At 53.6% G+C, this 14208-nt stretch overlaps 1 protein-coding gene across 1 annotated transcript; it reads left to right on the top strand.

Annotated features, from left to right (window-relative positions):
- The first annotated feature begins 7634 nt into the window (after window positions 1–7634).
- On the top strand, window positions 7635–13362 carry LOC104584104 (leucine zipper putative tumor suppressor 2-like). The gene is made up of 4 exons (XM_010238240.1): window positions 7635–7719; window positions 11858–12201; window positions 12384–12884; window positions 13270–13362. Exons 1-4 carry the CDS (start codon window positions 7635–7637, stop codon window positions 13360–13362), a joined length of 1023 nt encoding a protein of 340 aa, XP_010236542.1.
- Window positions 13363–14208: the final 846 nt, after the last annotated feature.

Here is a 14208-nt window from a genome sequence, read left to right as displayed (position 1 = left end):
AAAATGGCATGAATTGTACAGATGGTTAACACAATGTACGTTAGTTTCCCCAAGTCGTAAGCGTGTGGAAATTTAGGCAATATATATACGTATCATTATCAATTAGGCTGAGCAATAAAAATTATATTGATCGCCTCTTGAGAAGAGGCACCTGACCTACAGCGAGGCACAGGCGCACAGCCATGGCTTGTCCCACGTAGAATATTATAGTACTCCGTTTGGATCTTTTCTGAGTATTGTGCTGAGGTGCGCGCCGTGAATAACATATTCTCCGTTTGGATCTTTTCTGAGTATTGTGTTAGTAGAATCTTAGACCCCATCCATCAACATCGATCCGGTATACGGTGGACCGTGTGGAAAGCGCGGCGCTCTCGACCGGGTGACCGTAGATCGTGTGGCATGCAGCGGACCGCGAGTTGCCTACCCTGCAACTTCTCCTCCCATTAATTAACATCCTCACATCACATGACAAGGCCCGATCGGTTCAAATGCAGACCGATTAAGATTGACTTGGATCGATCAAATGGCTAGCTGCAGGCCTGCAGGTGTATAGTCACTGCAACAAAAATTGACTGCAGAGACATTATTTTTGTTCGTAGAGACAGTGTAATTGTCTCTACATAACTCTAAACACATTTGGTGCAGTGTCACAAAACTGTCTTCACGGGCAGTGTCGTTATGTGAAATGAGACACTAACATAGTGTCTCTACATTGAATACGACATTTTGTAAAGACACTTCATCGTGTTTTTATAGTTTTTAGACATTTTATAGAGACACTATATTGTCTCTACATTCAATGTGACATTTTGTAAACATGTTACATTGTGTCTCTATACTCAGGTACTAGAAAATATACATTGAAAAAATCATGTTGAAACCAATCATCGAACTCAAGACCTTAAAAAAAACTACACACTCACCTAACCATTTCAACCTGGTACCAATTCTTGCTCATACTTGTAGTGAAATTATTATGAGTAGTCTAAGAATGTCTCTACACAACATAAGATTTGTCTCAAATAGTGTATCTAACCATACCATAAAGTCATTTCATCAAATATCTCAAAACAATGACCCTATATGAATTTTGCCACAATCTGTTAAATGCCTCAAAAAATGTCTCTACACCATAATGTCTCAACTAGTGTCTCTATATTTAGAACATTTTCTACAACGCCTCATATGACTGCCTCTACATGAAACTCTGTCTCATAATCGTCTCTACAGCAAATTAGTAGAGACGAAGAGTGTACACCTGATGAACTCAAAGAAAATGTCTCTACAAGACATTTGTGTCGTAGTTGTTGCCTCGGGGTCAATATATTGATCATCTCCATGCAACTTCGATCTCACGGCTGTACTTATTTGGGGGATCGAGCAAAAAACGTGCCGCCCGTATGTGCTTGCATGCATATCTGTCGTAGCTAGGGGCTTAGACACCGGGGATGCTAGGCACCCCCTTTTAGGTTCGGCAGTGAGCGATGGGGATCGCTCCGGCGATCGCCGGCGAGGCCAATGACGAGCGTTGCAATGTTTAAGCCAGTTTACCCAGGTTCGGGCCACCCGGAGGTGTAAACCCTACGTCCTGCTTCTGAGTATGTATTAGCCAATGAACAAGTGTTTACAGGTTGCCGGAGGAGTCCCCGGGCGCTCTCTTCCTTTCTGCTAAATGGCTGCTTACTACTTCTGGACTAAATCTCTAGGGATCGTAACCTAGCTTGAGTCCAACCCTTTGACCAGTGGCCTCGGTCCTCCTTTTATAGCCAAGGGGATACCACAGGTGTCTCGGTCTGCATGGGGGACGTGCTTTTGGACACGCGCTGAACAAAGACTCAAGGCAGCTTGCCTTTTTGCTGCGCTGGCATGCATGCACGGTAAAACGCACTGTAGCTGGGGCGATAGGTGTCCTAGATTCACTGCGAGCTACTCACTGTAGGTTGACTAGACAGGAAACCACCTCCCTGTCGGAGCATTTAATGCTCAGCTTGTGCCACACTCCACGCTCCGACCAGCCCTGCACAAAAGGAGCCTGCCGGGGCGGCCATGTGGCGCCGATACTCTGCCTGCACTGGGCACCGGCCCTGTTGTAAGTGCCTGTGTCAGGAGACACCCTCCCCGGCAAGTGAGCTTCCCGGGGGGAGTCCTGACGGGGATCTTCACGCTGTCATCCGGTGTAACCCCCGCAGCCTGGCTAGTTCTGCTCCAGGGCAGCCCCCTTCCAAGGCTCCTACCGGGCTGGTGGCTTCCCGGGCAGCTCGCACTGTGCTGCCCCGGGTGCCGTCCTTGCGGGGAGCAAGCGAGGCGACCCACGCATTGAGCAACGGTGGTACCCCAGGTGCCACTGGTGCGACAGTAGCCCCCAGGCATGGGCTGGCAACGCCTGTTCCCGGGCGAAATCATCCTTGGTCGGTTGCCGGGCTACGCCCTAACCGACGCGTGGGTCCCAAGTCATTTCGGGTTCCTGACCATGTACTGCTCTAGGGACTCCGCCGTTACGGGCAGAGTGGTGGGGGCGAGATTTCCGCCCTAGTCTTCCCCTTAACTGCGGGTAGTTAAGGCCACGTCGCGCATTCCCCTCTTAAAACGCAGTTATCCCCAGCTCACCCGTAGGGTGCGGATGTGACTGTTGCTCAGCGCTAGGGTGCCATAAAACCCCATCGCTGTGCTGTGGGGCAATCACTTAGACCCCAGTCCTTCCTCCTCATCCCCATTCCTCCTTGCGCCCCTCATCATGCTAATCGCCACCCACATTCCCCATGGCGCCCAAGGTCCCCAAGAGGGGGGGGGGGGGATGTGATTTTGTACTATCTTAAGTATAAGCACGTGGGATGAATACGCCTTGGCGTGAGAAACTCTTGTATTTTATCTTGACTACAAAAGAGGCAAAATAAAATACAGTAAGCAACTACATGCAAAGGAAGGCAATGGCATGCAGAGGTGCACAACTATGCATAGACTTTCATACTTATGCTAAATAGGTCAAGTACAAATACATGAGCTAGGTAATGTTGGATCGATCAGGCAGGTCGATCGTCCTGTTTAGTGCGGGTCGAACCATCGACGTATGGCCGTCCGCGTATGAGCGCTGCGCGCCGACTCGAACTGGACAAACAACATACATCACAAGAAAACTGCAAGGAAGTACCGGATCCTGATCGTAGGATAATTTCCATCCAAATATCGACAGCCAATCAAGCAAGGTAATCATGTCTTTATAAAACGGCTTTACGACCTTCCTAATGCCTGCGCATGATGCCCTACATGCTGCCTATATAAACAAACCAAGGGATCCATTGAAAGGGGGGCAGAGAAGAGAGGAGGCGCCCCGAGGCGGCAGCACTGCACAGCAGCCTCGAGCATCAGGTAAGGGCAGCCGCGCGTGTCCTAGGCAGAGGGCAGCGAGACACCGTGCCCAAGGCGGCGGCAAGCAAAGAATGCCCCCGACTCGCCTAAGGCATCAGCCGGCCAGAGGTAGAAGAATCACTTGTACTCATACATGCATCCAAGATCCAAACACATACCAAAGAGCACACACGTACAAGAGGAAGGAGAAGCAGCCGGCCAGGAGCAGCTGGATATAGACAACAGCAAGCATGCATCGATGGCTTCTTTCTCCAGTGGTAAGGACCACGGTAGATTTCTCTCTTACGCTCTTGTTTTCTCTGTGCAGTGCGTCTCTCGGTACGACTGACTGCTTTGTTGATCACGGCCAACATGCCGAGGCTGCCGACGTGCGGTACCTATCGGCAGGCTCCTCGGTCCTCACCGATGCGGGCGCTGCTGAGTTGCCAGGCCTGCTAACACACATCCCGCCGGTGCCGGCGCGTTGAGGTCACCAAGATCTGCTGGTGCAGAAGGCGACACTCCATGTGTTTCTTGACACTTCCGATGGCAACGGAGGTGCCGTGGTTGGCTGCTCGGCGGCCTTGCGCAGCTGTGACGTCGTCTTGTCACGCTCGCCAGCAGCCAAGGCGCCGGCCTCAGGGAGGCGCCATCAACATTCAGACACCTCATGCTGGAGGTGACATCTTGCTCAGCTACCACACAGCTTTGGCGTGCTCTTTGCTCAGAGCACTGCCGACGACACTACGTGACGGCATCAAGCATTTCCTGCGTGTGTCCTTGTTGGACATGCACATGACTCTTGAGAACCTCTAACTATTTTCTAAGCAGATAAGAGTCACCCTTCTTGTGCGCATATATATATCCACAGGGAGTACGGCGACATGTCACCGCAGGCTTGCGGACAGTTTCCTCTTCACGTTCCGCCATGCGTGGAACCCGGGTTGGCGCATTCTTCACCGACATGGTATCCTTCTAGACGCCACTGCTCAGGGCGTCCCTCTACGTGGTGTCCATCGTGACACCGCCATACACGGCGTCCACCATGGCACATCGCAGTCTACACCGCCACCGATATCTACTCCGACAGTCATCCCCAACATCGTCCAAGTGCCTACGAGGCGAGGCTTTACTCCACCGACTAGTCCTTCTTCGATGAAGTAAGTATGTTACTTGGTTGCACCGATGAGGTGATGGCAAGTCATCCCGTCCACACCATGACATCACCAGGCCCAGCACCGACAAGGCGAAGGCCGCCCACTCGTCTAAGCCGAAGAGGCTTAGACATCTCTTCATCATCGGACAACGACAAGCCGGAGGTCTACGGCTAAGCATCACCGGGGCGCGGCATACCGCTCCACCCTTCCAACTCACCTCCACATCACCACCGTCTACGTCAAGCACACGGAGAAGATGAGACTTGAAGATGACGACCATTTCAGCAGCTTAATCGGAGGTGTCTCGCGGCTCGATCCGCGGGAGTAATTAAGCAGGAGTTTTACGAGGCCCCGTGAACCAAGACACCACAATCGGCCAAGTCATATTGGCCGCGCTGGCAGGCCACGGAGAGCCCTCCATCAAGGGAAATTGTAATTTGTTTCTCTAAGTGAGATAATAAAATGCATATTTTCCTATATTTTATTTGTGTATTTAGGTGCACTGGCACGCCCGCATTTTATTTCCACCGGGCATGAGAGATACTTTTTTAAGTATTTTTCGTGTCAAACAAATTGGCACGCCCGGTGGGACATGGTTCTCCTCCCATCTTTGCTGCGCAACAGTGGTCGTCTTCTTCTTCTTCAAGCTTCTCCTACGTATGAGATGGTGAGTGAAATCCATGGTTGGGTGATGAGGCCATGAGGATTGAGCCTCTAGGGGCCTTCTCTAAGTCCCCGTGATCCATCTTGGGTCGCTCGTCCGGGTGACATCCATGATGGCATCTACATGTCTCGACTACGTACCATGAAGCGGTGGAGCTCTTTAGGGGCAGGTAACTCCAGTTTGCAAGGAGACACGCCGGCTTCATCGACATTGACTAGGAGTCCAACGTGCCGGGGGCATGTTCTACCCTCCAAAGTCCACACGCGAAGGGTGATGCTTCAACTCTCCACCATCATCAAGCGTCGAGTCTCCTCGACATGATAAAATCTCCCGATCCTCGGGCATGTGTCTGCGACGACAATTGCCATCACCATCGGTACTATGTGAATGTTCGGTGAGATACAGGTAAGCAAAAGATCAAGATAGCATATATTTTCACATAGAGCTTGTTCAATTCCTGCTCTAAATGAAGGGTTACATGCAAACATGCTGGCCTTCTCTCTATATCTCTGTCCTATATATACGCATGCTGCATGCATGCATGTGTCTGCGATGCATTAATCTTTTTCTCCCTCAAGCTCGTACGGTAATAAGCACCTACTCGTACTGGCCAGCTTGACCAACATGGAGCGGCAAAAATCCATACGTACATGCAGGCTACTAGTTGCTGGTCCTCAAGACCGATGCTAGGCGATGTCAACTGCCTAAAACTAAGTGATGGTGTCTCCACTCTCCACAGGCGGCAACCAGAAGCTCGTCAAGTGTGCATCCACCGATGTGCCGTTATGCTTGGGGGTGGCCGTTACCACGCGCTCAATGTATGGCTTACATGCAAGCAGCGAGAGCGTTGCCTCATGCTGGCCGGAGGAGCTCTCCGACACGCCGCCAAGAAATCGAGAACTCACCGTGGTGCACCGGTTACATCACTGGAGTTGGCATGGCCATAGTCACGCATGTCCGGCATGCGTCTATGCCGACACTTGCAATGCTCGCCCGGAGGCCTTCCTGCTTGGAGGCATGGAGGGTCAACATGTAATGGTGTATATCCTTTTCCGTTTTCTTATCCCTCTTTCCAGACTTGCAGCATGCAGAATAGAACAAGGCCACGGTTGCTCGTCAGACCAAAGGCGCGCCTGATCCATCGATCACGGGCAAGCGCCTGCTGGGTACATCTGGCCTAGCTTGGCCAGACGCGGGGGTCGACCACGTCAATGAGGAAACGGCTCCAAGAAGCTGCTACGGCATGCGCTCTGCAGCCTCACACGTGCTCCACGGCATCGTCGAGGCAGTCATCATCAACGCTGACTTCACCAAACCGATGCCCAAGGTTCCACCAAGAAGCCCTGCAACTGCATGCATGCAGGTTGACGTGCTTAGTCGACCACGCCGTCGACAATTCCACATCTCCACCCCTTTGCTCGCATCTGGCTCGCCAGCTTCGAGCAATCGGTCGTGAGGCCTCCACCGAGAGCTGTCGGTAGCCGGCTCAAATCCACGAGGTCGGTCGACAACCCTGGTGTCTATTGGCATGGCTAGCCGTTTGCACATGCATACATGATGCATGCTTGTTTGCATGTATCCATCTACGCCAACACAGATACATGCATGCATGAATCAATCACCTGTCATGGTCAGCTAGAGCAACAACGAGCTAATGTATGCAGGCTAGGACTCACCGGTAATCTTTGGAGCAAGGTATAACAGCCTCATCCATGGCCGCGAGACGGCGCGCCCAAGGCGGCGGCAAGACCGCAACGCTGCTCGTATGAGGCAAGATGCAAGGACGCGTAGTGTGCCGATCGGAGACGGCCACACGCGCCACTGGCCGCCGTTGCATTGCACATCGAGCGGAGGCAACGCGCGAGGCCGGGTGTTAATGAATCTCCTTTATCCTTCATGTTTTTTTTCTCCTTCAGGTCGGCCACGAAGATCGGCTGATGAACGACCGGGACGAACGAGGCATACGTCAAGATCAACCAATGGCATGCCTCTCGTCCGTCTCGCTCACGGAGGCGCCGTCGCCGTGCGGGGACCTCGCTAGCTTCTGCCTCCTCCTATGACGTGAAGTTTAATTCCGTCAATTCACTGGAGGTCATGGCCTAGCCATGACGTCGGCCGAGCATGCTTGTCGTTCTTGGCAAAGAGAATCGCCGACCCCGATGCCTAGCTACCTGGTTGGGCCAGAGCATCGCTTCATCATGCTTGTTCACCTGGCCCCGCTACGATGACGGTCGACTGCTAGCCACGCTAGTCGTTGGGGGTGCCGTCGATGCTCGGCTACTTCGCACTCGTCATCTCGTTTGGCCGGGGCATCCCTTTGTGATGCTTGGCCGTACTCCGACCGGCCAAGGTGTATGTCGGCCTGACGTAGTTGTCGTCGATAATGGGCTATCTCGCACTCTTCACCTCATTTGGCCAGGCATCTCTTTTTGAGGCTCAGACATTCCACGCCCGACGAAGGCGCCTGCATGACGTACCTCACGCAGGGGTTGTGCCGCCTCTTCACACTTGTTGGCGGAGGCGCCATCTCGCTCGACATCCAAGACGTCATCGGTGAGCCGCATCCCGTGACATTTCACGGTGATAGTTGTCCGCGCCCACGCCGCCAGCTAGTCATGCTCGTCGGTGCTAGGGATGGCAGCGCATCTCACCGGCAGCATCCAGCTGTTTGCCGGCCATGGAGAACCGGCTCCTTAATTTGTTTCTATTTTCTTTGTCGTGACTAGGAGTCCAGGTCGCATGCATGCGGGAAGGTGCATGCATGCATGCACACATGCAACAGACGTATCAGCATCCTGTGGCACAGGTAAGGCCAACGAAGCACATCGGACTTTTCCAACTCTCCCGAGGACGACATCGCCAGGGAGAACTGCGTCGCCACATGGTCCATCGACGCGTTCCTCGAAGGGGGCCGCGGGTCACCATGCTGGCTCGTCATGCATTCTCCACGTCAGGACCTGCGTCCAAAGCTCGTCGGAGTACGCGAGCGGACTCAACGGTGCACTGCTCGTTGCTTGTGCCGCCGGCCGGCAATGACTGCGATTGGCTGGCTAACAAGCTAGCGAACATCTGTGGGTGCCTCGGCATTTACTGTGGGAGAGGACATCCGTCCTTGGATCGAGTCGCACTCGTGTGCGATATATCTTCACCAGGCACAGGTTCCACGGGAAGAGCTATGTCTAACATAGCCTTCGCAATTGCATTTTTTTAAATCAACATAACATGCATTGCATTATTTCACCTATGTGCATAAACCGGAATTAATTCCTTACAAAGATAGGCCTCTCCCGCATCACACCAGCTAACGATTGAAGATTATGCTGCTCCGGGACTTGACCAAAGGAGGAAACAAGTAAAAAAAAATACACAAGATCGATGGAGCGGCAACTGTGCCCACAACATATGGCACGTACCAAGTGTGTGCTTTCAAAGGACACGGAAAAAAATACTTGGGATACTTCAATGCATCGAGGTCCCACGCATCTCATGTCTCCTGACGTGTCTCGAGTTCCCGGGGGCAACGCGCCCTGGGGTAAACTATAGGAAAAGGAGCAAAGAAGGCTACCTGACCCTTCACAAGAGGGGCACAGTGTGTAGCTTCTGACGCCCCCAGGGTGTGCATTTCACGAGCCAAAAAAAATGTCTATGAGGGTTGCCTAGTCCACATAGATGGATGGCCGCCTTCCCAATTTTGAAGGTGGATCCCCCAACCATGCAAAGAAGCATTCCTCAAGAAAGTTCAAGCGAGCAGTCCTCACAAAAAAAATCAAGATCAACAAGTTGAAGAAACCCTCAAAGAGGGAAAAGCAAAAGAAAGTTCAAGCAAAGCACTCCTAACAAATGGAGAAAGTCACAACACCAAGTCCGATGGCCTGAAAGACAAGGGATCCACCAGAAAAAGGACGAGGGTGGCTGTCTATCAGAAAATTGCCTAGCCGTTTCCCATAACCACTCCACTAAACACCCCTACATAGGTTTCTGGGTTCTTGAGGCACTGATGGGTCCGTGAGGTAGCTGTGGGTTTAGTCGATGCTGTGAAGTCTAGGGTATGAATTCCCGCAGTACTCTAGAGGCACCATGGAAGTGCGGTGTCTTCACACGAGCACACACACAAAAAAAGCTTGATTATTGTCGTCATGGTTTTGTGACGACTCCCAACGAGCAAGTCCTTGGGCAGCCTTTTCTAATGTCACACATATAGCTGGTGATTAGCGAAAGGGCCAACATATGCATAAAAAAAGCTACAAAAATTAATGCATATTTTTATTACATAATATCATACACATGCTTGCATATATTAATTTCTCACCCTTAGTGCAGTCACTACCATCATGCATGCATATGTTTTTCTCACCCTTGGTGCAGCCAACATCGTCATTTTGGTGCACCCGTGGAACCTGCTCCAAGGTTACATCTCCCTCTGACTGCAACATCACGGCGTCCATGTCATCACCGATGGCTTCCCGGCATCCAACTCTCCACAACAACGTACACCAAGAACGTCGGGGTCAATAACATTCATGCACCGGGGGAATATCGTCGATGGCTTCTCGGCACCTCATCTTCAACAACAATAAAGGGGGCAACACCACCCTCTTTTAATCAAGTCCACTAAAGGTATCCCAGTGTACATCCACCCGCCAAGGGCCTTCCGGCACTTCTGCTACATTGATGCATCTTGTTTTTATGGGAGCAGTGCAACGAGCCAGTGCGGCAAGCGTGAATCTGTGAAACCCTTCAATCTAGTCGGTTGGCATCGTGGCAGCCAAACGGTCGTGGCTAAATTGATAAAATTCCTAAAAAAAACGTGGCATGGTATTTCGCCACGGGATTTAAAAAAAGACTAAGGTTAATTTGTTGTCTGGTGCCGTAGCTGCTACACGGCCCAACAAATTACCTCAATATCCATACCAGCTTTCATCTAATTTACCAAGCTATCATGAAAGTAAATCAAGGTAGCAATAAATATTTGCATCAAGATTGGTTAGTGGAATTATTTTCACCAAGTCGAGTCTGATCTGCTTCGCGCTCACACTCATCCCCAGTCCTTTCTCCTCATCCCCATTCCTCCTTGCGCCCCTCATCATGCTAATCGCCACCCACATTCCCCATGGCGCCCAAGGTCCCCAAGAGGGGGGGGATGTGATTTTGTACTATCTTAAGTATAGGCACGTGGGATGAATACGCCTTGGCGTGAGAAACTCTTGTATTTTATCTTGACTACAAAAGAGGCAAAATAAAATACAATAAGCAGCTACATGCAAAGGAAGGCAATGGCGTACAGAGGTGCACAACTATGCATAGACTTTCATACTTATGCTAAACAGGTCAAGTACAAATACATGAGCTAGGTAATGCTGGATCGATCAGGCAGGTCGATCGTCCTGTTTAGTGCGGGTCGAACCATCGGCGTATGGCCGTCCGCGTATGAGCGCCACGTGCCGACTCAAACTGGACAGAAAACATACATCACAAGAAAACTGCAAGGAAGTACCGGATCCTGATCGTAGGATAATTTCCATCCAAATATCAACAGCCAATCAAGCAAGGTAATCATGTCTTTCTAAAATGGCTTTGCGACCTTCCTGATGCCTGCGCATGATGCCCTACATGCTGCCTATATAAACAAACCATGGGATCCATTGAAAGGGGGGCAGAGAAGAGAGGAGGCGCCCCGAGGCGGCAGCACTGCACAGCAGCCTCGAGCATCAGGTAAGGGCTGCCGTGTGTGTCCTAGGCAGAGGGCAGCGAGACGCTGTGCCCAAGGCGGCGGCAAGCGAAGAACGCCCCCGACTCGCCTAAGGCATCAGCGGCCAGAGGTAGAAGAATTACTTGTACTCATACATGCATCCAAGATCCAAACACGTACCAAAGAGCATGCACGTACAAGAGGAAGGAGAAGCAGCCGGCCAGGAGCAGTTGGATATAGACAACAGCAAGCATGCATCGATGGCTTCTTTCTCCAGTGGTAAGGACCACGGTAGATTTCTCTCTTACTCTCTTGTTTTCTCTGTGCAGTGCGTCTCTCGGTATGGCTGACTGCTTTGTCGATCACGGCCAACGTGCCGAGGCTGCCGACGTGCGGTACCTGTCGGCAGGCTCGTCGGTCCTCACTGACGTGCAGTCCTGTCCAAGCGGGGGATCTTCACGGGCTACTCGCTCAAGCTCAACCCCCCTAGTTAAGCTGACATTTTTCTCCCCCTTTTATTTACAAGTTTGTGCTTCCCTTGATTCATTCGCTTCTTTGTTAATGCCTTGCAGGGACGGCGCCTCGGGGGGAGCCGGCAAGAGGGGGAGAACCGACACTACACCCGCTGCGCCAAGCAAGAAGCCGCGCATCCGGGCCAGCATTAGTGCCAGTCAGATCGGCACGAGGGCCAGAGGCGCCGCCACTACGCCTGCTGCCGACCCGGTCCCAGAGGAGGCGGAGCCCGCAGTAGGTACACACCCCATTCCTGACTCCACTGTTCATGCTCCTTCTGCATGTTAACCCTTAACCGTGCGATTACCTTGGCTTGCCGGCGAAACCCAGCCTGCAGGGGGCAGCCCGGCAGCAGAAGCCGGGGCAGGGGGAAACAAATCTCCCCCCGCAAGCGCGGCGACCCCGCAAGGTACACAACCCGAACTCCCTTGCGCTTGTCGCCAGGTGCCTCAGCTTGGCTTGAAGTAACTTATTTTGCTCTTGTCGCAGGTCCCAATGGGCCCACCACGGGGGCGGATGGTACGGTGATCGACCTCCCCTCTGACGCCGAGGACGTTGAGTTGGAGGACGAGCCGGAGGTGGCTCCCGCGCCAAGCCCCGCCGTCCCAGACACAACGGTGGTGGCGCCCACCGCCGCTACCGGAGTGGGGCTCGGCGGCACGCCCCCGGCCTCGCAGGCCGGGGGCGCGGGTCCCGCGGCTGCCCCGCAGGAGACGACTCCTGCCGGGGGCGCGGCCCCTCCACCAGACCCGCAACCCACGGGCGCAGGTGTGGAGGAAGACGTGGTAGTGGAGCAGCAGGCGGCCACCTGCAAGGGGAAGATGCTCTACATGGCCAGACCATGGCAGCGGGGGTCTCATCGTCGTCCGCCGCTACCTCCTGCCCAGACCTCGACATCCTTGCCAGGGCGACTTGGGACCCAATCACCTGGCACCCAAGTATCTACGATCCGGGGCACCAGTTCCTCGATGCCATCAAGGAGCAGCAACTGGCGTTCGTCACCTCGTTCAACAAGGTGAGGGAGCACCATGAGCTCGCGAAGCTTCAGCTGGGTGAAGTGCGGGACGTCGAGAGGGAGCGGCAAGAGCTCTCCCGGCAAAGGGAGGAGACCCAGCAGGCCAGGGACGAGGCCACAACGCCAGTCATCCCCGAGGCGGAGCTCCACCGGCAGTTGGAAGCCCAACGCGCCGAGCACCAGCAAGTATTGGACTTGCTGGCCGCGGCACGGGAGAAGGCCAACAAGGAGCATGAGGACGTGCTAGCAACAGCTCAAGCTCGCCTCAACGAGAAGTGCGAGCTGGTCAGCGGCTACTCCTCCCAACTCCAGGCGTTGCGTGTGAAGCTGGAGGAGCAGGCCAAGGCCGCGGAGGACGCAGCAGCGGCGTCGACACGGCGGGAGAAGGAGCTGCAGGAGCAGTTCCGGACCCGGGAGCTTGAACTCGAGGGGGAGCTCAATTTCGCCAAGGAAAGGAGCGCCCGTCTCGAGTCCGAGCCGACCACCGCCCAGGGCGAGCTCGTCAAGACTGGCGAGGACAACGTGAGGAAGGCCAAGGAGATCGTGTGGCTGACGGAACTCCTCCGGAAGGCCAAGCTTGCGGTGGTGTCCTCGCAGCAATCACGACAAGTTGGCGGAGTAGCGGCAGAAGGAGACCGAGAAGCTGCTTGAAATCGCCCAGGCTGTGTGCGAGCTGTTGCCGAGGTTCGAGCTGCAGGCGGCGAAGGTGGACGGCACGGATGTCAGCACCCTGATCCCATTCTTCTCTGACATGGTGGGGAAGCTTGGGGCGCTGGACGTGTGGATCACCAAGTTTTGCGACGGGGAGATAGCATCGTGCGCCAGGGAGATCGTCGAGACGATCCTCCCCCGGGTGCACTACTACCATCCCGACTTCCCTTTCGAGGCGCTGCTGGACACGTGGTCGGACAGCGAGGACGGTCTCTCCCACACCAAGGCAGTGGGCAAGTTCATCGATGAAGTGGTGGAGCGGATGTAGAGGAAGCCGGAGCCGCAGCCCTCAGCGGAAGACCCCGGCAACCAGTCGTCGTAGTCACCTGCTAGCCTTTGTTTTACCTTTGTTTCCTGCAAGTGGCGCTTGGCGCCGTTGAACAATTATGGTTTTATTAGCCCATATAATCATTCGCTACTTTTAGAAATTTTGCTTTCTGGTTCTACTTGGTACTTGTTCCTGAAGTTGACTCGTGGGGTGGACCTTCCTGTCCTTATGTGTTATGCTTTGTGTTGTTGGGGACTCACACGCTACTCACTTAACCAGACCAGGGACCCGGGATGGACCCGCAGTGCTAACCTAGGGTTAAGTAGCAGCGGCGAGCCACTCCACTTGCGGGTTAGGTACTCCCAAGCACGCGTCTACGGGACGGACCCGCAAACCACATGAGGAGCGCACTCCCCCCGCAAGCATCCTTCTAACACTCCAGCCGCACGCAAGACCCGACCCACACCAACGAGCCAGCGTCGAGATTAGTAAGCTAGGCGCCTAAGATAATGCACTTAGCTGTCTGTTCTCTTGTCGAACGTATCGGTTCCGCACTTGGAACGCCTGCTGGAGGGATGCGGAAAGGGCGCTGTGGCAGTGCACCCGTTGTCACTGAGCACTAATGGCATGCACCACCACAGCGTCTCTGCGGCAACCCTTGCCTTGGAAATGCCCAGAGGAGTGATGTAGCACTTGGGACGCCTGCTGGAGGGATGCGGCAAGGAGCACGATGGCAATGCACCCATCGACGATAAGCACTGATGGCATGCACCACCATCGCGTCTCTGCGGCAACCCTCGCCTTGGAAATGCCTGGAGGAGTGATGTAGCAGGGAAGCGATGGTGG

The sequence above is a fragment of the Brachypodium distachyon genome, chromosome 3 (genome assembly GCF_000005505.3).
Source record: "Brachypodium distachyon strain Bd21 chromosome 3, Brachypodium_distachyon_v3.0, whole genome shotgun sequence".
NCBI classification, from domain to species: Eukaryota; Viridiplantae; Streptophyta; class Magnoliopsida; order Poales; family Poaceae; genus Brachypodium; species Brachypodium distachyon.
The sequence above is the reverse complement of the archived record's forward strand: the minus strand, read 5'-3'. Positions and strand labels throughout refer to the sequence as shown.